This window comes from Lontra canadensis, unplaced genomic scaffold (assembly GCF_010015895.1).
Source record: "Lontra canadensis isolate GAN:19392208 unplaced genomic scaffold, GSC_riverotter_1.0 scaffold15, whole genome shotgun sequence".
NCBI lineage: Eukaryota > Metazoa > Chordata > Mammalia > Carnivora > Mustelidae > Lontra > Lontra canadensis.
The window spans coordinates 11,919,728-11,945,899 of record NW_022631009.1 but is presented as its reverse complement, the minus strand read 5'-3'; the positions used below and the strand labels follow the sequence as shown (position 1 = coordinate 11,945,899).

The window sequence follows — 26,172 nt, the reverse complement described above, 5'->3', positions numbered from 1 at the left end:
ATGCTTAATCCATTGAGCCACGAGGCACCCTTCTACCATGTGAAATCTTATAAGGAAATTAAATAATTTACATTTTAGCTAAAATTTGGGTATCACAATGAGGATTTAGTGGGAGAAAAGGTGATTCAGACTGTAGATGAAAAGGAAGTTTTCTTTAATGGAGAAAAAAAAAGCTGTACGTATAGTCATATGTGTTGTGTATTCTACCAATTGTACTTATTAGCTTGCCTACTTAGTGAAATTGTAAATTCTCTAATTTGCGTTCTGTCATCCCAAAACATATAGTATAAGGAGATGGTCATTAAGTATGTAAAGGTAATCGTTAGTGGAACTGTTTCTCTTCTCTTTTCAGCTTATGGTCCAATGATTCTTTCTGGCAATCATCTCGAGAAAATAATTACACTATACCTCACCCAGGAGCAAATGTGGTTATTCCTGAAGGTAAGAACATAAACATAAACAAAATGTCTGTGTTTGTGACATTAGGACAGATAGCACAGAGTTAGAATTCCACCTCTATGCCACAGCCCTTGAGAGAGCAAATGTGAAGAGATGGATTCTAGTAGTGTGTTGTGGATACCAGACCTAGCCTTCTGGGTTTTACGTGGATTTATTTATTTTTTATTTTTTATTTTTTTTCCTAAAAATTTTATTTATTTACTTGAGAGAGAGAAAGTGAGAGAGAGAACATGAGAGGGGAGAGGATCAGAAGAAGAAGCAGACTCCCTGCTCAGCAGGGAGCCCCATGTGGGACTCAATCCCAGGACTCCAGGATCATGACCTGAGCTGAAGGCAGTCACTTAACCAACTGAGCCACCCAGGCACCCCTGGGTTTTATGTGGATTTAAACGTGAATATTAAGGATAATAGATTTTCTGGAAGAGTCAAGAATAAGTCATTGTGTGGAAAAAGGGTTATAAACTTTGAAACCAAGACTCACTGGTAAGGGTGTCAGTGTTTTTATCTATAAGCTATATTATGAATTATATTTCTTATATTAAAGTATTGTTTTATAGGAACATGGGTTGTAGCAGACACAGATATTCCACCAATGGAAAGTCTCGTTATTTGGGGAGTTCTGGAACTGGAAGATAAACACAATGCGGGAGTTGCAGAGTCTTCTTACAGAAAAGTTGTTCTGAATGCTACCTACATATCACTTCAGGTAAGAGGGAGGGTCTCACAGTTTATACCTTTATTAGTCAAATTCTAAGATATTGGCGATTTCCTGAAAAAAATTATAAGAAAGCATATGCAGGGGCGCCTGGGTGGCTCAGTGGGTTAAGCCTCTGCCTTCGGTTCAGGTCACAATCTCAGAGTCCTGGGACCGAGTCCCGTATCGGGCTCTCTGCTCAGCAGAAAGCCTGCTTCCCTCTCTCTCTGCCCATGTCTCTGCCTACTTGTGATCTCTCTGTCAAATAAATAAATAAAATCTTAAAAAAAAAAAAAAGAAAACATATTCAATCGATATGAATAACAAACCCAATTGGCTCTAACCTATGAGACACAAGCCTCATTAAGTCCAACATATTTCCACTCTCCTTTCAACTGGTGGCTACATATTCCTTAGGGAGTAATTATGCTACTTCTTACTGTGAAGTTTGCCCATTTTTAATCCTATGTAGAATATTTGTATTACTATTAGGTAAACCTAAACCCACAACTTGGTCTAACTACCAGAAAATCCTCAGGAGTTCTGGAAAAAATTAAAAGATTTTAAGTCTTTTCCTTTTCTTAGAAAATAATGTTTCTTAAATGAATGGATGTAGATGGAATTATGAAAACATTTTTAGACTCCTAAAAATATTTCAACTGTTTGGAACAATCACCTCATTCTCTCATAAACCTCAAATGGTCTTGAACAAATAACAGTATAATTGGTTGAGTTGTTCTGTCAGTCTTTTATTACTGTTAATTAAAAAGAATGGCCTAACCAAAAGCTATGAAGTGCTCTTAAAAGTAAAAGAGTATAGGGGTGCCTGGGCAGTTCAGTCAGTTAAGGGTCTACCTTCTGCTCAGGTCATGATTCCAGGATCCTGGGATTGGGCTCCTGGCTTATCGGGGAGTCTGCTTTTCCCTCTTCCTTTGCCCCTCCCCCAGCTCATGCTCACTCTCGTTGCTCTCTATCTCAAATTTTTTTAAAAAGTAAAATTGGGCATCTGGGTGGCTCAGTTGGTTAAGCAACTGCCTTTGGCTCAGGTCATGATCCTGGAGTCCTGGGATTGAGTCCCACATCAGGCTCCCTGCTCGGCAGGAAGTCTGCTTCTCCCTCTGACCCTCTCCCCTTCTCGTGCTCTCTCTCTCACTCTCTCTCTGTCATAAATAAATAAAATCTTTTTTTTAAGTGTGTAGTAGCTTTTCTTTGATAAAAATAGGGCCTTACTGGGACACCTGAGTGGCTCAGTGGGTTAAGCCTCTGCCTTCGGCTCAGGTCGTGATCTCAGGGTCCTGGGATCAAGCCCCGCCTTGGGCTCTCTGCTCAGCAGGGAGCCTGCTTCCCTCTCTCTCTCTGCCTGCTGTTCTGCCTACTTGTGATCTCTGTCTCTCTGTCCAATAAATAAAATCTTTATAAAAAAATAGGGCTTTACTGCTTTAAAAATATGCAATATCTTGGTATTTAGATGCATGAGCTTTGAGGTAAATTAAAGTGTCAACTGAGTCCTTAAGCCTCACTGTCAGTTGGGAATTTGGGTAAGATATTTAACCACTTTGAGCACCAGTTTTCCTGCCTATCAAATGAGAATAATAATAGCAATTCATGGGTTTAATATAAAGGTCAAATGATATAATAGACATAAAGCCTTACACATTATGGCTGGCATGGAATCAGCAAGCATTTAGTAATAGCTGTTATTATTAACAATGAGGGCCCCTACTTGGCCATAGCATGGATGTAAGTGTAAAGAGTGTATTTCATATATGTCACATGGTGCAAAATAAAACGTGATCTGTCCAAATGGTACGAGTTTTGGTGTAAGCAGGTCTCAGTTTTAGGTACCACACTGACCATAAGTACCTACTGAAACTGACCTTGGAAAAGTCATTTAAGCTGCCCATCCCAAAGTGACAGAGTTAAATCAAGGTCACTTTCACATAGAATACTGTTCTTTGTATAACAGATTTCATTTGTTTTCACTAGAGGCTGCCAGTATCTTCCTAATTCCTTTTTTGCGGGTAAAATTCTTTTCTGCTCAATTTTTAAGTATTAACAATTTTCTGCTTCACTGCAGGGAGGTAGATTGATTGCTGGCTGGGAAGATAACCCTTTTAAAGGAGAATTACAGATTGTTCTTAGAGGAAATCATTCTACTCCAGAGTGGACTCTTCCAGAAGGACCAAATCAAGGATCAAAGGTCTTAGGTGTGTATCTCCAGATACTAAAAGTATCATATCGGTTTTGAAAATCTATTTTAAAACATATAGCACTAAAATACTTGTTATCCGTTCAAGATCAGTTCAAGATGTTATGGTATCAGAAACTTTTACAGACATTTATTTACACTAAAGGGTTATAAAAATAAATTTTAAAATTTTAATTAAAACATCTTACCCTAAAATAGGTATAACTGTGTGTATTTGAAACTAAAATGCAATCCATTGCAAAACTAACATAAATCTCTCTATATGTGTATTATTTCTCCAATCTGGTTTTCTTTATAATTTTCCCTGTATATAAACAAACGTACTTCTTCTTATTTTGGTGTCCTTTTCCTTAAAAGGTAACTTTTCTGTACATTATTCCACTTACAGTATTAATAATCTGTGAATCAACTGTCTCTACTATGAGTTATCTAATTGTAACTGAGGCTAAACTTTATATTTTCCAGTCAGATTTGTATGGCTGCACACATTCCTATCTAAGCCTGGAAAATAAAGGAACTGAAAGAGTTTATTTGCTCATAATTAGTAACCACATTCATTAACACTGATGGATATTTATTGGAAAGATACATACAAACATGTGCTACCATTGCTTTCCCACACAGTTTCTAAAACAGTGACAGTCAGGAAAGAGGAACATAAAAAATAACATCAGATTGAATCAGTCCGCTCCCCTACTGGTAAATGTCCCAAGACAGACAAATTCAATCTTGAAAAATATTTGCTTTTGTGAGTTTATTTTTTGTTTGTTTCAAAAGTAGCATTTCAAACAACACAAACAATATCAAGGAAAACTATTAAGAAAAAATATATGTCTTTCCGATTCTACCCCATCATGAGGAAACTAGTACCAATAGTTAGTAGTTTTTACGTGTCAAACAAGATATTGAGTTTTCTTACTCAGTTAACATATTATGGATATCTTCCCAGATCGATATTTATAGATAACCATCTTCCTTTTTAAAGTATATTATCCTACTGTATTAGTATAATTTATTCCATCATCCTCTTATTGATGTACACTAGAATTTTTCCAATATTTTCAAATATTACCATAGTAGGCATCCTTATTCACCATATCCTTGTGCACTGGCTCTAATTCTATTGACGAGATTCCTAGAAGTGGCTCAGAGGGTCAAAGTCTTCTTGTATAGCCCTGAGCAAATAATCCAAATTCATTCCATTCATTCTAAAATGTCCAATCACTTATTAAAGTATATCAATGTACTGTTTCATTTTATACTAGCACCTAACTCAGTACTATGTGGTAAATAAATAGAAGTTTTTCTCCTTCAGGAGTATTTGGCGAGCTGGATCTTCATGGAATTCCACGTTCAATATATAAAACTAAGCTCTCAGAAACTGCAGAGGCAGGTTCCAAAGTCCTCTCTCTAAAGGATGCTGTGGATTGGCAGGTACAGGAAATAGTATGTGGTGGGAACTGAATACACATAGTGGGTCAACTTAAAAAGGTTTCTTTCTTACTCTCACGGACATTTACTTTCTCCTAGGATTAATAAGATGAGAAATGTATATTTTGTATCAGCTTATACTCTAAAGCTTACCTCATAGCAGGTGTTTAATATTTGGATCTTTAAAGGGCCTTCAGAATATATAAAGATATTATTTATATATTAGTTATGAAAGGAAAATATGAAAGCTTTTGAGTAAAAAAAAGTTTTTTATGTGTGTCTTTCCCACATTTCAGAAATACCAATAAATAGTTAATGGTATAAAAAGAAAAAGTCTGGGGAAATTTTTTAAGTCTTAAGAATATTGTGCTGACCAGTTTTTAATAAAAATATGAATATATTTGCTTTGATCTATTTAATTTTTAAAAAGTATATTACCTATGATTTTATTTAATGACTGAATTAAATTTGAGGAAATGTTGAGATAAATCAAAATTTAGAATCCTTAATATCAAATTCAAGCATATTTATTTTTAGAGACTTCAATATATAGTTTCCTCTGATAATACCATGTTGCTAATCAGATATGAATTAAATTAGAATTTTTTAACTTATTATTAAGAAATAGAAACCTATTTTAAAAATTATTCTTGAATTTGGCACTTGAATTTTTCTAAGGAGGGAGAAGAGATTGTGATAACAACCACAAGCTATGATTTCCACCAGACAGAAACTAGAAGTATCATTAAAATCCTGCATGACCAGAAAATTCTCATTCTCAATGATACCCTTTCCTACACTCACCTTGGTAAGTGGCTGTTTTTTAACTAAATAGATTTGTAATTAAAATGTCTTGAAATACTCACATTTTTAGTGCTCTCCTTTGTAATGATTCAGCAAATATTCAGCAAAGACTACTGTATAATATCCCATGGGACAAGACTAGCACTTTCTGTCTTAAACAATCTTCTAGGTGATTTTTTAAAAGATTTATTTATTTACTTACTTATTTGAGAGAGTGTGAGCACTGGTGGTGGGGTGGGGTTGGGTGGAGGGGCAGAGGGAGAGGGGCAGAGAGACTCAAAGAATCTCAAGCAAACTATCTGCTGAGTGGGGAGCCCCACACAAGGGCTTGATCTCAGGACCCTGAGATCATGACCTCAGCCAAAATCAAGAATCAGACACTTAAATGACTGAGCCACCCAGGTACTTATGCACACTGAATTTTGAGAACCTTTGACTCAAGAGCATCTTTCTCCTAAATTTAAAAGTATCATGGGGTTATTATAAGATTGCTGATTATAATTTTTTGGTGTAAAGAGAAGAAATGCTTTTGATTGCATTTCATGTTATAAATTAAAAAGTATCATGGAGGGATCTAAGATGGTGATGTAGTAGGAGGACCCTAGACTCATCTCATCCCTCAAACACAACTAGATAACTATCAAGTCATTCTAAATATCCAAGAAATCATTCTGAAGTCTAACCGAAGAAAGTTCACAGATAGAAGGAGAGAAGAGGCCACGTTGAGGAAGGTAGTAAGTGCAGAGACTTGGTTTGGGGGAGAAACAGATCACAGGTTTTGCATAGGGGAGGAAGCCCTGGTAGCACAGAAAGGCAAGAGAGAGCATAGCACACAGGGGCAAGTATAAAATGAACACTTCCCCAAAACCATTGGCTATGGAAAACAGGAGCTGATTTTCATGAAGTTTTGCTACCAGTGGGTCTTGAAGACTGGAGTTTCAAAGGTTGGGGGATTGGCTGGGATGGAGCCCTGAGGGTATTGCTCTGTTTCTGAAGAGAAGGCAAGCAGACAAACAAGTGGGGTGATGGGGCAGAGATAGCAGGATCTGAAGAATGCGTAAAACACAGAGACTGTTCCCTCCTCTTGGAGCATTTCTGTAAGAGGTAGCTTTCAAGGAGATTTCTCTCCATGGACAAAAGAGCAGAAGGTGCCATTTCCCTCCCCTGCCCCTCAACATAGGTGCAGAGACACGTGTGGAATACAGTTCAGCCCAACACCCACTGCCTAGACTGCCTGCTCCAAGTCCCACAGCCCTGTGCTCTGGCATGACTACCCTTCTCAGTCAAGCCTGCCTCAATCCCAGCATAATGAGACCCTTCCCCAGAAAGCCAGCACAGCCCCTTGCCCACACCACCTCCACAAAGCTTGGAGTTTTAAAAAGTCAGCAGTCTTAGCTGAGATAGAGCCTGGAGGACACTGCACGGCTCCTGGAGAGAAGGCAAGCATACAACTGATGGGGGTAGACATTGTGTAACCAGTGATCTGAAAAACGCCTGGGACATACAGTGCAGAGATTATTTGTTCTTCTGGGAGTGCTTTCTTGAGATTCAGCATGCACAGTGACTCCTCTTTGGAGATAAAGGAGCTCCCTGGCACCACTTCCCACTCCCACCCCTCAGCATAAATGCAGAGCCAACTGGAGTAAAAAACACAGCACTGGCACTGGCTGTCTACCCTGCTTACACCAAGTCTCATACCCCTGTACTCTGCCAGTATGGCCCTTTGTGATCAAGTGTGCCTCACTCCCAATACAATAGGCCACTTCCACAGAAGACCATCAGAAACCCCTGCCCATACCATGTCTCCTAACCAGAGAGTTCTGCAGGGTTTCAGTTCTAGTGGAAGTAGCATCAGGTCTTACTTAATAAGCAGACCACAGAGCATACCCAGTTAAAACTCGCCATACCCTGGCCAAGGACCAAACACGATCTGCTGTAGGCAAGGAGAAACTCTGCAGATTACTGGCCTAAAGGATAGAGCAGTCAAAACACAACAGCAGAGTATACACAGGACACACTAGAGACACTGCTTTAAGTGCCAGGGCCTGGACACTAGATGACATCTTCTTCATTAAGCCATTATTCCAAGGAGCAGGACACATAACAGGCTTTTTGAACACACAGAAGAAGACAAAGATGTAGGCAAAATGGCAAGATGGAGGAATTCATCCCACAAGAAAGGATAAGATAAGATCATGGCCAGAGATCTAAGGGAAACATATAAGTGATGTGCCTGATGGAGAATTTAAAGCAACAATCATAAGGATATTTGCTGCACTTGAGAAAAGAATGGACAATTTCATGAGGCCCTTAAAAGATAAAATAGTAAAAAAGTTAAAACATGATCAGTCAGAAATGAAAAATGGAATAACTGAGATTCAAAACAGACTGGATGCAGTGAACACGAAGATGGAAGCAGAGGAAAAAATAAATAATATAGAAGATAGAATAATGGGGAAAATGAAGCTGAACAAAAGAGAAAGAAGAATTGTAGATCATGAGAATAGACTTAGGGAACTCAGTGACTCCATCAAATTCACTAATATTTGTATCATGAGAGTCCCAGAAGAGAGAGAGAAAAGGGGGCAGAAAATTTATTTAGAGAAATCATAGCAGAAAACTTCCCTAATCTGGAGAAGGAAACAGATATCCAGATCCAGGAGGCACAGAGAACTCCCATCAAAATCAACAAAAGTAGGCCAATGCCAAGACATATTGTAGTTAAATGTGCAAAATACAGTGATAAAGAAAAAAAATTCTAAAAGCAGGAAGACAAAAGAAGTCTCTAACTTCCAAGGGAGGACCTATTAAACTAGCTGCAGATCTCTCAACAGAAATTTAGCAAGCCAGAGAGAAAAGCATGATATATTCAACATGCTGAATGAGGAAAATCTGCAGCCAAGCATACTCTATCCAGCAAGGCTGTCATCCAAAGAGATGGAGAGATAGAGTTTCCCAGACAAACAAAGGAGTTTGTGACCACTAAACCAGATGTGTAAGAAATAGTAAAGGGAACTCTTTGAGTGGAAAGCAAAGACCAAAATTGATAAAGACAAGAAAGGAATGTAAAAATCTCCAGAAACAATGACAAAATAGGTAATAAAATGGCACTAAATGCATATATACCAACAATTACCCTGAATATAAATGTATTAAACACTCCAATCAAGACATAGGTTGTCAAAATGAACAAAAAAATAAGACCCATCTATATGCTGTCTGCAAAGTCTCATTTTAGACCTAAAGACATCTGCAGATTGAAAGTGGGGGGATGGAGAAATATTTATCATGCAAATGGATGTCAAAAGAAAGCTGGAGTAGTGGTACTTATATAGACAAACCAGCTTTTTTATTTTTTTAAGATTTTTTATTTATTTATTTGACAGACAGAGATCACAGGTAGGCAGAGAGGCAGGCAGAGAGAGAGGGGGAAGCAGGCTTCCCACTGAGCAGAGAGCCTGATGCAGGGCTTGATCCCAGGACCCTGAGAACATGACCCGAGCCAAAGGCAGTGGATTAACCCATTGAGCCACCCAGGCGCCCCATAGACAAACTAGCTTTTTAAAAGAAAGACTGTAACAAGAGATGAAGAAGGGCACTATATCATAATAAAAGAGACTATCCAACAAGAAGATCTAACAACTGTAAATACTTATGCCCTGAACATGGGAGCGCACAGATATATAAAACAATTAATAACAAACATAAAGGAACTCATTGATAGTAATACAAAAATAGTAGGGGACTTTAACACCCACTTATAGCAACAGATTATCTAAGCAGAAAATCAATAAGGAAACCATGGCTTTGAATGACACACTGGGCCAGATGGACTAAACAGACATATTCAGAGCATTTCATCCTAAACCAGCAGAATACACACTCTTTTCAAGTGCACATGGGACATTCACCAGAATAGATCACATACTAAGTCACAAATCAGGCCTCAACAAGTACAAAAAGATTAAGATCATATCATGCATATTTTCTGACCACAACACTGAGAAACTTGAAGTCTGTAACAGGAAAAAATTTGGAAAGGCCACAAATACATGGAGGTTAACCAACATGCTACCAAACAATGAATAGGTGAACCAGGAAATCAAAGAAGAAATTAAAAAATACATAGAAACAAATAAAAATGAAAATAAAATGGTCCAAAACCTTTAGAATACAGCAAAAGCAGCCATAAGAAGGAAGTATATAGCAATACAGGCCTATGTCAAGGAACAAGAGAAATCTCAAACAATCTAGCCTTATACCTAACAGAGATTGAGAAAGAACAAGAAACAAAGCCTAAACCCAGGAGAAGTAGGGAAATAATAAAGATTAGAGCAGAAATAGATGATATAGAAACTTAAAAAACAATAGAACAGATCAGTGAAACCAGGAGCTGATGCTTTGAAAAAATTAATATAAATTATAAACTCCTAGCCAGACTTATCAAAAAGAAACAAGAAAGAGCTGAAATAAAGTCACAAATGAGAGAGGAGAAATAATCAACACTACAGAAATACCAACAATTTTAAGAGAATATTATGAAAAACTATGCCAACAAATTGGACAACCTAGAAGAAATGAGTGAATTACTAGAAACTTGTAAACTTCCAAAATTGAAACAGGAAGAAATAGAAAACTTGAATAGGCCAATAACGAGCAAAGAAATTGAATCAGTAAACACAAATCTCCCAATAAACAAACATTAAGGATGGCACTTGATGTAATGAGCACTGGATGTTATATGCAACTGATGAATCACTAAATTATCTCTGAAATGAATAACACAGTATATGTTAATTAAATTTAATTAATTAACAAAAATTTTAAAAAATAGTACCTTCAAAAAATGGTGTTGGGAAAACTGGACAGCAACGTGCAAAAAATGAAACTGGACCACTTTATTACACTGTACACAAAAATAAAATCAAAATGGATGGGTGCCTGGGTGGCTCAGTTGACTGAGCATCTGACTCTTGATTTCAGATGAGGTCATAATCTCAGGGTCATGAGCTTGAGCCTCCATGCTCAGTGGGGAGTCTGCTTCTTTTTCTCTCTTTCTCTCCCTCTGCCCCCTCCAAATAAATAAATCTTTAAAAACAAGCCCCAAATCAGTGAAGGACCTAATTGTGAGACAGGAAACCCTTAAAATCCTAGAGAACACAGGAAACAATCTCTTTGACATAAGTCATGGCAACTTCTTACTAGACATGTTTCTAGAGGCAAGTAAAGAAAAGCAAAAATGAACTATTGGGACTTCATCAAGTTAAAAACCTTCTGCACAGTGAAGGAAACAATCAACAAAAGTGAAAGGCAACCTTTGGAATGGGAGGAGATATTTGCAAATGACATTTCTTTTTTTCTTTCTTTTTTTTTTTGCAAATGACATTTCTGATAAAGGGTTAGTATTCAAAATCTATAAAGAATTTATCAAACTTAACACCCAAAGAAGAGATACAAATGGCCAACAGACACATGAAAAGATACTCAACACCCTTTATCATCAGAGAAATACAAATCAAAACTACAATGAGATATCACCTCACACTTGTCAGAGTGGCTAAAATTAACAACGCAGCAAACAACATGTGTTGGTGAGGATGTGGAGAAAAGGGATCAGCCACTCTGGAAAACAGTATAGAGGTTCCTCAAAATGTTAAAAATAGAACTACCCTATGATCCAGCAATTGCTCTACTAGGTGTTTACCCAAAAGATACAAAAATACTAATTAAAAGGGATACAAGCTCCTCAGTGTTTATAGCTATATTACCAACAATAGCCAGATTATGGAAAGAGCCCAAGTGTGTCCATCAGCTAACAAGTGGATAAGGAAGAGGTGGAATAAACACACACACACACACACATGCACACACACACACACAGTAGATTATTACTCAGCCATCAAAAAGAATGAAATCTTACCATTTGCAATGATATGGATGGAGCTAGAGATATATATTGTGCTAAGTGAAATAAGTCAATCAGAGAAAGACAGATACCGTATGATTTCACTCATTCGTGGAATTTAAGAAACAAAACAAATAAACTTGGTGGGGGGAGAAGACATGAAAACCAAAAAAAGAGTCTTAACTAGAGAGAATCTGATGGTTACCAGAGGGGAGGTGGTCATGGGGATGGCTTTAATGGGGGACAGGAATTAAGGAGGGCACTTGTGAAGAGCACTGGATGTTGTATACAAGTGTTGAATCACTAAATTCTGCACCCCAAACCAATATTATACTGCATGTTTACTAACTGAAATCTAAATAAAAACTTAGAAAGAAAAAAAAATAAAAACAAAAGATATCATAATTTCATTCGGCTACCTGTGTATGTTTAAGCATGCAAATCTAATTCATGAATATTAGCCAAACTGTGGAAAGAACCAAGATGACCTTCAACAGACGAATGGATAAGGAAGATGTGGTCCATATACACTATGGAGTATTGTGCCTCCATCAGAAAGGATGAATACCCAACTTTTGTAGCAACATGGACGGGACTGGAAGAGATTATGCTGAGTGAAATAAGTCAAGCCGAGAGAGTCAATTATCATATGGTTTCCCTTATTTGTGGAGCATAACAAATAACACAGAGGACATGGAGAGATGGAGAGGAGAAAAGAGTTGAGGGAAATTGGAAGGGGAGGTGAACTCTGAGAGACTATGGACTCTGAAAAACAACCTGAGGGTTTTGAAGGGGTGGGGGTGGGTATTAAGGAGGGCACGTATTGCATAGAGCACTGGGTGTGGTGCAAAAACAATGAATACTGTTACGCTGAAAAGATATAAAATAAATAAAAAAAAATTTTAAAAAAAGAAAATTCACACAAAAAAAGAAAGAAAGAAAGTTACGTAGCCTGTGAATTACAAAGGAAATAATAAACTCAGGTGTTTTTCAGCATTGGTAATAATCTCCCTGTCCTTCTGTTGCAGCTGAAAGATACCATGTTCCTGGAACAGATCAGAGCTATACATTAGCAGCTGATGTTGGGATACTGAGTAGGAACATCAAAATACTTGGTGAAGATTATCCAGGTTGGTTCAAGGAATCTTTCGGCGCACGTGTCCTGGTCAGCTCATTCACTCAGAATATGATGACGTTTAAAGGTTGGTACAAATTTGGAATATAGCACAGTCTCTTCTGTGTTCAGTCATTTCTTAAATTACACTTCTTTTTTACGATCACTTGTGTTAAAAAATTCAGTGAGTACATTTTGAAGATCATAGTGGCTTTATTCAGTGACTCATGCATCAGGCAGTATCCGATCTAGGAGATAAAAAGGAGCTCCAAAGAGTTGTGCAAAATGAAAGACTTTTATAGGCAGAAGAGAACAGGAACCTGGGAGGTATACTAGGCAAAAAAAGCAAACTGGTTATTACAAGGTTACTTCCCTTTAGGGGTGGCAGGGGCTAATCAGGCACATTCCCTAACTAGTGCTGATATGGGGATTCCTGATGGACTGGTTTAAGATTCCATTTCCAGGAGAGGAACTGTAAATTCAGTCTTTGTTTGGTAACTTGGGTTGAACATAATCAGCTCTCAATTTGGGCTGGTTTTCTTGTTTTTAACACAGAATAATCTTCCTGGAGAGAGATTATGTAAGCTATCCAAAAGTTCCATTGCTCCAAAAGCAAATCTGTAATATTTTTCTACTCATTTTATCTTCACAGACAGTAAGAATTATCAAATTAACAATGACCTTAGGTGACAGCTAGCCCAGCCTCTCACCCAGACAGAAGTTGTTTATAAAAAGCACGATAGGTCTGTTATTTTTGTTTGAGGGAAAATTTAAAACATATACAAAATTTTCAAACATAGAGAGATGTATAACGTATCCCAGTGTACCCGTCACTAGTTACCACAGTGATCAACTTTGGTCAATCTTGTTTCAACTGTATTACCACCCACTCTCTTCAAGCCCCTGGGTTATTTTGAAACAACTGCATATATTTTTTTCTTGAAATATAATTGACATACAGCATTGTGTAAGTTTAAGGTATACACTGTATTTATTTTGATACATTTGTATATCACAATATGATTACCACTGTAGTGTCAGCTAACATCTCTATCATGTCACATTATGTTTTTTTTGTGGCAGGAACAATTAAGATCTGGTCTCCTAGCAACTCTGAAGTTTATAATACAGTATTTTTGACTGTAACCACTCTGTTTTACATTAGATCTCCAAGTCTTATTTCTCCACCAGTTCCAAGTTTGTACACTTAATCAACATCTTTCTAATTCCACCCCCCACCACCACCCTACCTCCTGGTAACCACCATTCTACTCTCTGCTTTTATGCATTTGGCCTTTTTGGAGTCTACGTATAAGCATCATATAGTATTTGTCTTTTTCTGATTACCCCACTTAGCAAAATGCCCTCAAGGTCCATCTGTATTGTAGCAAGTGGTGAGAGTTCTTTCTTCTTATGACTGAATAATATGCCATTGCTCATATATGCCTCATTTTAGAAATGCCCAATTACCATTGACAAATGAAAGTGCCCCATCAGTGACCTTCAGAACATCTTCATATTGATGCCTCTGCCTTTTGACTTAGGTTTCATCAACTTCTTCACTTTCTGTTATGAAAAATATATGGTTTTTGTTTTTCTGAGCCTGGAAATAAGTCATCCCTCCAAGTAATGCTGTTTTTTTTATTGGAAGCTGGTGTTTAGATCCCACAGTCTGGGTACCAGGAGCCAGTCATTTATTCTTACTTGTAATGTTTTAGCAGGTCCTCATTCATAATTCTGTCTATTGCATTTTGCAACAGCTCTAATTTCAGAAAACCTTTATATTGAGCAAGCAGCCATCCCACTATAGCTTCTACCTATTTGTCAACAGGAGCTTAACTAATGATGGTAATAGTAATGATGATCATATGGTATTCCAGGCACTGTACTAAGGATTTAACACATATTATCTCATTTAATCCTCATAGTGCTCTGCAGAGATATTGTCCCCTTTTAAAGTTAGATAGATTATTAGAGGGATCAAATTGCTCTGACCTTGGATACTAATCCACTTCAGATCCCATGATGGACCTGTTCCTATGACAACCTTTCCTTGCTTCTTGTAAATTGTTTAGTGATGTTAATGAACACCTACGGCTTTTGTAGGGCCAGATACTCTGTAGTAACCATTTCTTCTCTGTCTCAATCTTAGTATTATGTTCTCCGCCGTGTATCCAATTGCTGGCTCATTGATTTTGAGACAGGCTTTTCCCTTCTAGTACAAAGTAATTCCTCTCCAACACATTTTGTTAAATATCAGTTTTTCTTTTTCTTTTTTTTTAAGATTTTATTTATTTATTTGACAGACAGAGATCTACAAGCAGGCAGAGAGGCAGGGAGAGAGAGAGGAGGAAGCAGGCTCCCCACTGAGCAGAGAGCCCAATGCGGGGCTCGATCCCAGGACCCTGGGATCATGACCCAAGCCGAAGGCAGAGGCTTTAACCCACTGAGCCACCCAGGCGCCCCAAATATCAGTTTTTCGAACGAGGAATATCCCCTACTGCTTTTTACCAGCCATGAATCTCTGTGCCTCCAGGACGTTGTATGAGAATTCATTCACAAATTGCCTTTTAAGCACTTAGTACAGCCCTTGGCACAGAGTACTCTCTCATGGATTGTTCTCACTGTTTTTACCAATCTATGAAATTGCCTCTTGTCACCTCAGTAGTACTTATGACAAACTGATGAGCAGATACTTGGTAATGCATATTCTGGAAAGGATTATGTAAAGATAATGCCCTTCAAATCTCTTTAGAACATCAAAACTCAACTGTCAGGTAAATTATGTCTTGAGCTTTATGTCATGCTTCTCTAACAGGAACAGTATCACTACCAAAGGGAGGAAAACTGATTCTTGCAGAACAAAAAAAAATTATTTATTTAAGATTTTATTTATTTATTTAAGGGAGAGAAAGACGGTGAGCAAGGAAGAGAGAGAACATACAGGTGCATGAGAAGGGGGAGGGGCAGAAGGAAAGGGAGAAGCAGATTCCTAGTTGAGTAGGGAGCCCAAAACAGGCTCCATCCCAGGACCTGATCCCAAGGCAGACACTCAACCAACTGGGTCACCCAGGAGTCCCAGGACAGAAAAATTTATATGAGCAATAGTTTGTGGCCCTCCAAAGAGCCACCATACATTAAGAGATATGTAGTATAGCTGAGGTATTGAAATTCCATGGGGAGAGGAGGCTGTTGGGGAAAATAGTCTAAAGAGACTGTTGTAGGGGGCAGTGAAAAAAAAGTTCAGAAACACTGCCTGATTTGGATTAAAGGAGCAAAGAAGAATGAATGAGATATCCATGAAAAAGTTGAAAGCAAATTTGTGACTTGGAAAATTACAACTCGTGTAGATTTTCAAAAATTTTTATTGTGGGTCAAGAAAAAAAAATGTTGTCACTCTTCTCTCCCTACCCTGACAGGAAATGCAAGGATAAGTAATGTGGAATTTTATCACGGTGGTCAAGAAGGCTTCAGGGATAGCACAGATCCAAGATACGCTGTAACATTTCTTAACTTAGGACAGGTTTGTACTTGAATTTTTGCATATATTCAAAATAAAATATTTTGATTTTGATTTTATTTTCATTTAACTTTACTAAAAAGTCATATCTTAGAATTTCTTTTTTTTAAGATTTTATTTATTTATTTGACAGACAGAGATCACAAGTAGGCAGAGAGGCAGGCAGAGAGAGCGGAAGGGAAGCAGGCTCCCCACTGAGCAGAGATCCCCTGATGCCATGCGGGGTTCAATCGCAGGACCCTGGGACCATGACCTGAGCTGAAGGCAGAGACTTTAACTCACTGAGCCACCCAGGCTCCCCAATATCTTAGAATTTCTAAGATGATGATCTAATAAAACTTTCTTTGATACATTTTCCATCAACTTTTTTAGACTCATAGCAGCATCTGACTTACCCATTTCACACATTTATTTAAAATCAGTAAAAACAACAACAACAACAAAAAAAAAAACAGAAAAAAAGAGCACAGATGTAAAATAACTAAAGCTCTATGATATAATTTCATAATTCCACTTTATTTTGCAGTGATCAAAACTCTTTATAAATAGTTTCTATTGAACAAAGTGAGTATTGCTTATATTTCTCAAATGAAAACCTTATCTGTATATCCATGCTTCTGTCAAAAGTGGAAAAATAAATGTGCTTATAAGGCTTGTGGTTGAAGAAAAAATGAGAGAGAACATATTTTTTTATGAAAATAAAAAATAGTCTTGCAGGTTTGAGGTTACAGCCCCAAACTTACTCATTGGTTGGTTCCTACAGACCTTTCAATTATAACCTCCTGCTTAGAGTATTAACTTTTATAATTAAAAAAATTCCCTGCTCATCATATAATAAACTATTCTGAAAAAAATTTTTAGCTCCTTAGTATTTTATAGATAATGATAGAAATACAAAGGCAAAGAAAAGTACTTCAGAATTTTTATCTGCATTTAAATCTGCATTTTTGTTTTATTTAATCATAAATTGAAGATATATGGAAATTTCCCAGGATTAAAAGATCTACAGGGAAATCATATTTTTTCATGGAACATGAATTGAGTATTTTTTTTATTAACATATAATGTATTATTTGCCCCAAGGGTACAGGTCTGTGAATCATCAGTTTTACACACTTTACACACGCTTTACACAGTTTTTTTACACAGTTTTACACACACTTTACACAGCACTCACCATAGCACATACCCTCCCCAATGTCCATAACCCATCCACCCTATCCCTCTCCCCGCGCCAGCAGCCCTCAGTTTGTTTCCTGAGATTAAGAGTCTCTTATGGTTCATCTCCCTCCCCAGTCCCATCTTGTTTCTTTTTTTCCATCCCTTCCCTCCATGCCCCACCTCCATGCCTCTCAAATTCCTCTTATCGGAGAGATCATATAATTGTCTTTCTCTGAGTATTTTATTTATCAAGATTTGTCTTTGAAAATCACCTACTTCAAGTTTTTTCTTTAAATACATTTTAATTTTATTTTAAAATGTTCACTGAATCCTGATGTTTCATAGATTCGAGAACGTGGCTCATCTTATATTCGAGGCTGTGCCTTTCACAATGGCTTTTCCCCAGCAATTGGTGTGTTTGAGACAGATGGATTGGACATAGAGGACAACATCATTCACTTTACAGTGGGGGAAGGTAGTATAATAATATTTTTGTCCAAATAATGTGCTTTCTGAGACAATCTTATCTGAAGACTCTAGAGCCATGCTGTCCAGTTGATTGTTTTCAAAGAATGGAAGTGGCCTCTATCTGTACTGATATGGTAATTACTAAACCCTATGTGGCCACTGAGCACTTAAAATGTTGCTACTATGATTGAAGAACAAGAATTTTTAATTTTAATTGTACTTAATTTAATCATACTTACTTTACATTTAAGTTGTTACATGTGGCTATGGCTATCGTACTGGACAGTACAACTGTAGAAGAATTATTTACCAGACCATGATCGTGTGTGAATTTTCTAATCACCAGTAGTTTAAATTACTATGACATTTTTTACTATGACATTTAAAATACTCCTCACCTATCAATCAAAATAAAGAAAATCAAAATAACAAGTAAAGGTTACTATTTAATGGTACTTGGATTTGATGTAAGGAGGTTATCCTTTCTTGAATATCTGTACAAAGCATAATACAAACTCATTTAATGTATATGAAATTGATGTGTGTGTTTGTTAAAATCTGAGGTGGGGTCTCATATATGGAACCCACATATTTAACAGGCACCCCAGAAGAGTCTAAGGCAGTTAGACTATTTTTTTTATTCATTTTCAGCATAACAGTATTCATTGTTTTTGCACCACACCCAGTGCTCCATGCAGTCCGTGCCCTCCCTAATACCCACCACCTGGTTCCCCCAACCTCCCACCCCCTCACCTCTTCAAACCCTTCAGATTGTTTTTCAGAGTCCATAGTCTCTCATGGTTCACCTCCCCTTCCAATTTCCCCCAACTCCCTTCTCCTAACTCCCCATGTCTATTAAAGAGGTTGAGTTCAAAGGACATACTCTGAAATTTAAGAGGTTGATTTGTCAGGCTCAAACTAGAAAAACTGATTTCATGGGAACACAGAAGATGTCCCCTATAGTACTCATTACAAATCTGTATGTACTTTGGGGGGTTTTATTCACCTTCTTGCAGGCATCAGAATATGGGGGGATGCCAACAGAGTTTGTGGGAACTTGGTTGCACTCTCAGTTTGGCCAGGAACCTATCAAAACAGAAGAGATTTAAGTTCAACGCTCTGGCATGCAGCAATTGAGGTAGGGTGACTTATAACTATATAAAATAATGACATAATTTTATAAGAGTCTCCTAAAGTATAATTTGTAATTTCTTTACAGATTATATACCACAGAATATAAATTCTGTAGAAGCTGTAAGTCTCCAAATGTTATTGAAAACTGTTTCCTCTTTAGATAAGGATTGGTGAATTAATAAAATGAGCTAATGAAGGGAGTGAGCAAACTTCCTTGAGAGATGATGTGAGCTCCCACAGCCATCGAATTTTTCTTTGTGTTGATGTCCAGTGGTTTAAATAGTTCTCTTATTTCCTTGCTTTTCCAACCTTAATTGTCACTTACTTCCAAGTTCTGGTGTAGGGTCTCTCTGCTGCTAATTGACTGAATGGCTTACATATACTACTACTTAACTCTGACTTTGGTTTCCTTCGTCATATGGAAAACTAGAATGATAGACTACAGAATCTCCGAAATCCCTTTCTCGTCTAAAATGCTTATGATTATGTGAGTTTATTTACTTTTATCTGGTATTACTAACTGGACCCTTCTTGTTTCCCATGAAGTTTCTTCAATCACTGTAGGCCCTCTGGTGTAGGATGAGATCGCAGGCAAGCAAACAGAAAGTACAGGAAAAGGGTTTGGAGGACATATGGTTCCACCTTCTTTTTAGTCTACTAACTTATGCCACAGGAGCCAAAAGGAATTTTAAAAAGTAGCTCTTTTGGGAGATGGGATAAGGAGTGAGGTTTTGTTTTTGTGCAACTACTAATAATCACCTTAAAGTAAAACCTGAAAGCCTGGAACTTGGTATACATTTATGAGTGTTCTCCTTTCATCCTACCTATAGACGTGAGAATGTAATCCAGCATCAATTCCAGATCTTTGAATTTTCTGTACCTTTTGAAAGAAAAGGAACTTATTTTACTTTTATGAGTTTCATTTTACTGTTCTCTTATCATAATATATAAAAATAAAGGTGCTTAATACTTTAAATAGTTGAGATTTGGACTGTTTTGCTGACACCAGAGGCAAGAATTAAATCTTCTGTGCTCTATACTTTTCATTTTTGCCACCTTGCCTGGGCTCACAAAGTAAAATTGTTTAGTGACTACCTAACATTCATGTTCAACCAGTTTTAAATATAGCAGATTTTATTTAAACTAGTAAGTGCTTCTATTGAATCTTATGGTCCACTATAATTTCCTTAGTTTTTTCTTAATAAATCAAATTGGTAACATAATATAGCCAAAGAGTGATAAAATCCTACTAACCTTGCTATAATACTGGAATTTGTTCTATGGCTTATAATTTTGAATGATACTCAGTGGCTTTTGTGACTGAAATAACAAATCTCTTTAATGTAGTTTTCTAAAGAAATCTAAGGTGGTGTGTCTCGTGATGATTTTACACCAAAAACCTAAGGTAATTTCAATACTACATTTGTAATGTAAATTTGAGTGGGTTGAATAATGAAATTAATTTTTCCTCCCAAAGGGTAGTCATAATTAATTTTCCTATATATGCTGCATATTTGCTGTCATTGTACAGTTGTGTAATAGCCTGACCCATAACATTTTCCTTATCACTGTACTAGATAAACAGAGGGACCAATACAGTCTTGCAAAATAATGTCGTGGCTGGATTTGGAAGGGTGGGATACCGCATTGATGGTGAACCTTGCTCAAGTAAGTCTTTTGGCAAAGAGTCACTAAAACAAGGAAATACCTTGTCCAAATTTGTTAGAAAGAAATAATCATTGTTTGTTAGCTCAGTATGTAATATCCCCTCCTCCAGGATACTGAAAAAACTTAATAAGCTAAATTATTTGAAGATACCATTGAGTCTAGGAAAAAATGAATAGACTTTTTAAGAAAGATTTTATTTATTAAAAATGATAAAGAATTTATTTATTTATTTGAGAGAGAGTGAGAGAGCATGAGTAGGGGTGGGAGGGCGGCAGGGGGAGGGGCAGAAGGAGAAGCAGAATCCTCACTGAGCCAGGACCTGGGATCATGACCTGAGCTGAAGGCAGACGCTTAACCCACTGAACCACTCAGGCACTCCTGAATAGGATTTTAAAGATAATTTTGCATATTTATGATCCAAAAATTATAGCAGCCACTTTAATTCTTGATATGGCCAGTGTTGGAACAGTGAGTACCTCATCCCACTATCACTTTCATAAAGGCAACACTTTAGAGATACATGTCTATCAGGATATGGCACAATTGCATATTTCCTCTTGATAAGAATAAATTTATAATTTATAAATTTATTTACAAATTATAAAAATTGTATTTATAAATTATAAATAAACTAGTTGTGCATTTAAACCGACAAGCATGAAAAAGTCAAAGGACATGTACAGCTAGTTCTCAGATACATTTCTCTCTACTAGAGGAGTCAAACTCCAGAATTAACTGAGAATTAACAACTACTCTTTTGGCAACGCTAGGGAAACTAGAACATTTCCCCACTGCTAGTTGAATGACAAAACAATATAACCCCTACAGAGGGGAATTGGACAGTAGCTGCCAAAATTATAGGAGCATCTGCTTTTGGCTCAGCATTTCCACTTCTGGCAATCTAACTAACATTGTCCTCTGTAACACTTAACAAAATGTTTTGTCAACTAGGTGATTCATCACAATATTGTGTGTGCTAGCAGGAAACTGCAGGCTGCCTTGTGTCCAGTACAGTGGACTAGTTACATAAAGCCAGACAGTGGAACACCAGGCCCTGCTCAAAAAGAGAGAAGAAGATACATATATATACTGATATGGTGTATATCATACTATATGATATATATATATGTACATATATATACATACTATATGACATATATAAATGTATATGTATATGTATACTATGTATAAATATATGTGTTTATATATAAAATACTGTTTTGTTTATGGTATGTTTTGTGGAAGAAAAGAAAGAAAATAGGAATATATAGGGTTATTTGTGTTTATATAAAGTGACACAAAGTGTAAAAACAAAAAAACCAGCAACAGGGTGACCGGTGACTTATTATTGTATAACTTTTTATAACCTTTTGGTTTTCCAACTAGGTAAATGCATTATTAGATCAAAATAAAATAATAGAACTGCAGGGTTTACCTCTTGAGAAACTCAGAGGAAATGGGATTTTCTCTGAAAACTTTATATCTCTTGTACAGCTGGGTTTTTTTTTTTTATCTCAGTATAGTTATTTTTAAGATTCTCTGAATCAGCATTTTATCTGTAAATTCTGTAAATCAGCATTTTTCTGTAAATTCAAAAATTATTGAGCTTAAGCTAATTTTATTCTTGTGTAAAATACATTTTGGAATGTATTTTGGAAGGAATAAAACAACTGCCAACAAATTTAACTGATTCCTTGATATATGCTCTTATTGAATATTTTAGTTCCCAAGAGCTTAAAAGTTTTCTTTGACTACGATTTTAAAATATGTAATTTTTCTGCAACTTCTTTGAATTGTTGTCCTGGATTTTTTAAGTCAAAATATGACCTGTGAATATGAATATTTACTAATATGTATATTACACTGACTATATTGATATTCCTAAATAATTGAGAGTGTTTATAAGGAAGTTTAGGATTTAGAGAAATTGAAATAAGAGAGAACACTGAGGAATTGTGGGTTTAAGTTCCTGGAATGGGACACCAACCCATCCAGTGAACCTCCCAGGTAAGTGGAGTCTGGGAGGCCAGGAAGGGAACCATGACTCACACGGGGCCCCAGGGGCAACACTATGTGGAACCGAGGGAGAGACATGTGAACAGCTTCTTATGGAGAAAACAAAACAGAATCTAGGCAGTTGACAAGTGAAATTTCAATCCCAAAGTATTAGGAAGAAAGGAAACTCAATAGAGGAGAGGAGGAAATAAGATACCAGGAGACTTGGTCAAGAGAGCTGGTACCAAGTAAACTGCAGGGCGTGATCTGCTCTTTATTGGGAGCCCTCCAGTGTGTGCATGATTAGGAGGGAATTATTAAGATCGCTGATCTGATTTGGATGTAAGTAAAGTTTCATAAAAAATCTACTTCAGGTTTCCTACATGTTAGTAATGAGTATAGCTTCCATTTATTGAGGCATTTCAGGTGGGGTTACTTCATTTCATTTTGAGACTACTCTAAATTAGGCATTAGAACTTTTTATATTTGAGGAAACAGGTCTAAAAGGTTCAACAATGTTCCAAGGTCATACATACATCAGTTCAACAGATGGTTAACTGAACACCCATCTCTGCATTACCTGCTAGGCCTTGGGAATACAGTGGTGAGGGAGGTGGACACCGTGTCTTCTCTCATGCAGCTTGCATTCTAATAGGAAAGAGGAGATGGATAATTCATGATAAGGAATAATACAATTTCAAATAAAAATCATTTTAATGTCCATGTGAAGGAACCGAGGTGCTACTTTGAATCAGGTAGTGAGAGAAGGCCTTGTGAGGAGGGGACACTTGAAAATGGGATGACCGGGAGGCACCAGCAACAAAAAGATGTGGAGGGGAAGCATTTTATAAACAGCAGGTGGTACCATTGTGTTTCAGGGTTAGCCTTCTTTGAATCCAAACTTCACGCACTTTCTCATGAAATTCGTGTTTAATCAGATATAGTAAGTTAAATGTGCTAACAACTAAAGCAAAATTTGCAAATGAGTATACAGTCATTCTACCGGTCAATGGACAAATTAGATAAGATTAAATCCTGAGTAGAGTAAGCCATAAATGGCCGAGCCATAACAATATTTAATTATCATGTGAAAATTTGCACAAGATTCATATATTTAATTTTAAAAATTAACTTTAACTGATACTTCTTATAAAGCTCTAAGACATGACTTGTAATGTTAATTCCCTGTTTTCCTGTTCCCTTACAAGGTCAATCTAATCCCATGGAAAAGTGGTTTGACAATGAAGCCCATGGAGGTTTATATGGTATTTATATGAACCAAGATGGCCTTCCTGGGTGTTCTCTTATACAGGGATTTACCGTTTGGACATGCTGGGATTATGGAATTTATTTTCAGGTAAATGTGATCCAAGGTGGTGATTGTTTATCTTGTTTTACGATTGTACTTTGTACTATGTAACCTACAAGTTGTTTTGCAGACTACAGAGAGTGTGCATATCTATAATGTGACTCTGGTTGACAACGGGATGGCCATTTCTTCAATGATTTACATGCCAGCCTCTGTATCTCACAAAATTTCCAGTAAAACAGTGCAGATTAAGGTAAGAAATGAACACAGCCACAGTAAGGAGAAAGGTAAATTCAGTGAAGTTCTGGTAAGATTGATCTCCTTGACTCCGAAGCCAGGTGAGTCCAAACCTCCTTGCCTTTGTTCTCATTATATTCTGTCAGGAAGTGCTCTATCCCTCCCTCGCCTCCCTGGTCCCCTCACTTCTTTTTGTGTACCACCCCCTAGTCTTGCCACAAGTAGTGAAATTTTCATTTCCTCTACGAATCCTTTCCTGAACTAGCTTAGATAATATTGACACTCTCTCCTCTTTTTGTTCCTGCTGTTCCCTGGGCATATTTCTGTCACAGAAATATGTATAATGTATAATATGTATTATGTATAATAACATGTCATTATACATAATAATTTACTAGCCTAGTTTCCCCTTCCCAGTTTGTTGGTCATTCCACTTAAGGCATAAAGTCACATCCTTTTCATCTTGGCTTTATGAATAACCCCTTCCTCAGACTTCAAGGTTGTGTTTTGCTACGGTGGAATTCAGTATTATCCATTATTGTATTTTCCTTGAGGAAAAGCTATCATTTAAACTGTACTGTTTAATTTTTTTTTACATAGAGCTCATTAATTGTTGGAAGTAGCCCTGGATTTAATTGCTCTGATGTCCTAACTAATGATGATCCCAATATTGAACTTTCTGCCGCCCACCGGAGTGCTAGACCTCCATCAGGTGAAAATTTTATAAGTTTAATTTTGGTGTTCATGTGAGTGCATATTTAAATTTTATTAACTTTCTTTCTTTTATAAAAGGTGGGCGAAGTGGGATTTGCTGGCCTACCTTTGCTTCAGCACATAACATGGCACCCCGGAAACCCCATGCAGGGCTCATGAGTTACAATGCCATTAGTGGCCTTCTGGATATCTCAGGCAAGTTTAAACATAGTCTTGACAAATTTACTGTTAAGTTCTATAAAGAATATATAGAATATATCTAATAATGTTTCACTATTAGTAAAAAAAAGATCATGATTTAAATGAATCTGTATATGAATCTGCTCCGTGTGGAAAGCCAAGAAATCAGACATCAGTCAATTTCAAGAATGGTTCCCTATCAAAATTTGTATATGTTAAAGAAGTGACATTTAATTTTCCTTCTAAAACAGCAGAGGAAACACTGGTACAATGATTTAATGTTAGTTTCTATAAATCGTAAAAACCCTTTTATATAAGTAGGGTTATATATTATTATCTCTTTTTACAACAGAAGAAATTTAAATTCATATAACCCAAGAGCTAGTAACATCTATTGGCTCTGCCCACCTGTTCATTTATTTATTTCGTGCTTCTTCCATAGTTGATACTCTTTGGTAATCACTAACATGCCCTCTGTGCTTACTCCCAGAACTCCAAGCACATGCTTTTTCCTCAGTCTTCATTTTATCCAGTCATCCGGTTTTGTTCTTTCCAGGCCCCTGACTAATTAGCTAAGTCATTTTTTTTTTTTAAAAGATTTTATTTATTTATTTGACAGAGAGAGAGAGATCACAAGTAGGCAGACAGGCAGGCAGAGAGAGAGGAGGATGCAGGCTCCCCGCTGAGCAGAGAGCCCGATGCGGGCCTCGATCCCAGGACCCTGGGATCATGACCTGAGCCGAAGGCAGAGGCTTTAACCCACTGAGCCACCCAGGCGCCCGCTAAATCATTTTTTATGTTTATCCTTACCTCACACCACTTCTCTCTTCACACAAAGTGGGTCACCCTGGGTACTACCTAAATTTCTATCCCATAGTAGAATCTGCCCATGCCACTCTCTTCCAAGGCCATCCCCAGGTGGAGCTGAAATGCACTGGCATTATATAATAGACTCATTCCAATATTTCATTTTTCAGAGACTTTGACCCCTTCTCCTACAGTGTGCCATGGAAGTTCTTACCATTCTACTTCATTTAAAGTGGAACATGATGGGGCACCTGAGTGGCTCAGTGGGTTAAGTCTCTGCCTTCAGCTCGGGTCATGATCTCAGGGTCCTGGGATCGAGCCCCGCATCAGGCTCCCTGCTCAGCAGGGAGCTTGCTTCCACCC

At 37.1% G+C, this 26,172-nt stretch overlaps 1 protein-coding gene across 1 annotated transcript in view; it reads left to right on the top strand.

Annotated features, from left to right (window-relative positions):
• Window positions 1-26,172, top strand: part of PKHD1L1 (PKHD1 like 1) — a 162,695-nt gene that overhangs the window by 102,468 nt on the left and 34,055 nt on the right. The window contains exons 54-67 of the mRNA XM_032858464.1: window positions 353-441; window positions 1,017-1,165; window positions 3,231-3,360; window positions 4,678-4,796; window positions 5,472-5,601; window positions 12,531-12,704; window positions 16,036-16,139; window positions 17,643-17,772; window positions 18,782-18,903; window positions 20,477-20,567; window positions 23,771-23,919; window positions 24,002-24,124; window positions 24,709-24,820; window positions 24,901-25,017. Coding sequence (XP_032714355.1) covers window positions 353-441; window positions 1,017-1,165; window positions 3,231-3,360; window positions 4,678-4,796; window positions 5,472-5,601; window positions 12,531-12,704; window positions 16,036-16,139; window positions 17,643-17,772; window positions 18,782-18,903; window positions 20,477-20,567; window positions 23,771-23,919; window positions 24,002-24,124; window positions 24,709-24,820; window positions 24,901-25,017 — 1,739 coding nt within the window. The remainder of the gene's footprint in view (window positions 1-352; window positions 442-1,016; window positions 1,166-3,230; window positions 3,361-4,677; window positions 4,797-5,471; window positions 5,602-12,530; window positions 12,705-16,035; window positions 16,140-17,642; window positions 17,773-18,781; window positions 18,904-20,476; window positions 20,568-23,770; window positions 23,920-24,001; window positions 24,125-24,708; window positions 24,821-24,900; window positions 25,018-26,172) is intronic.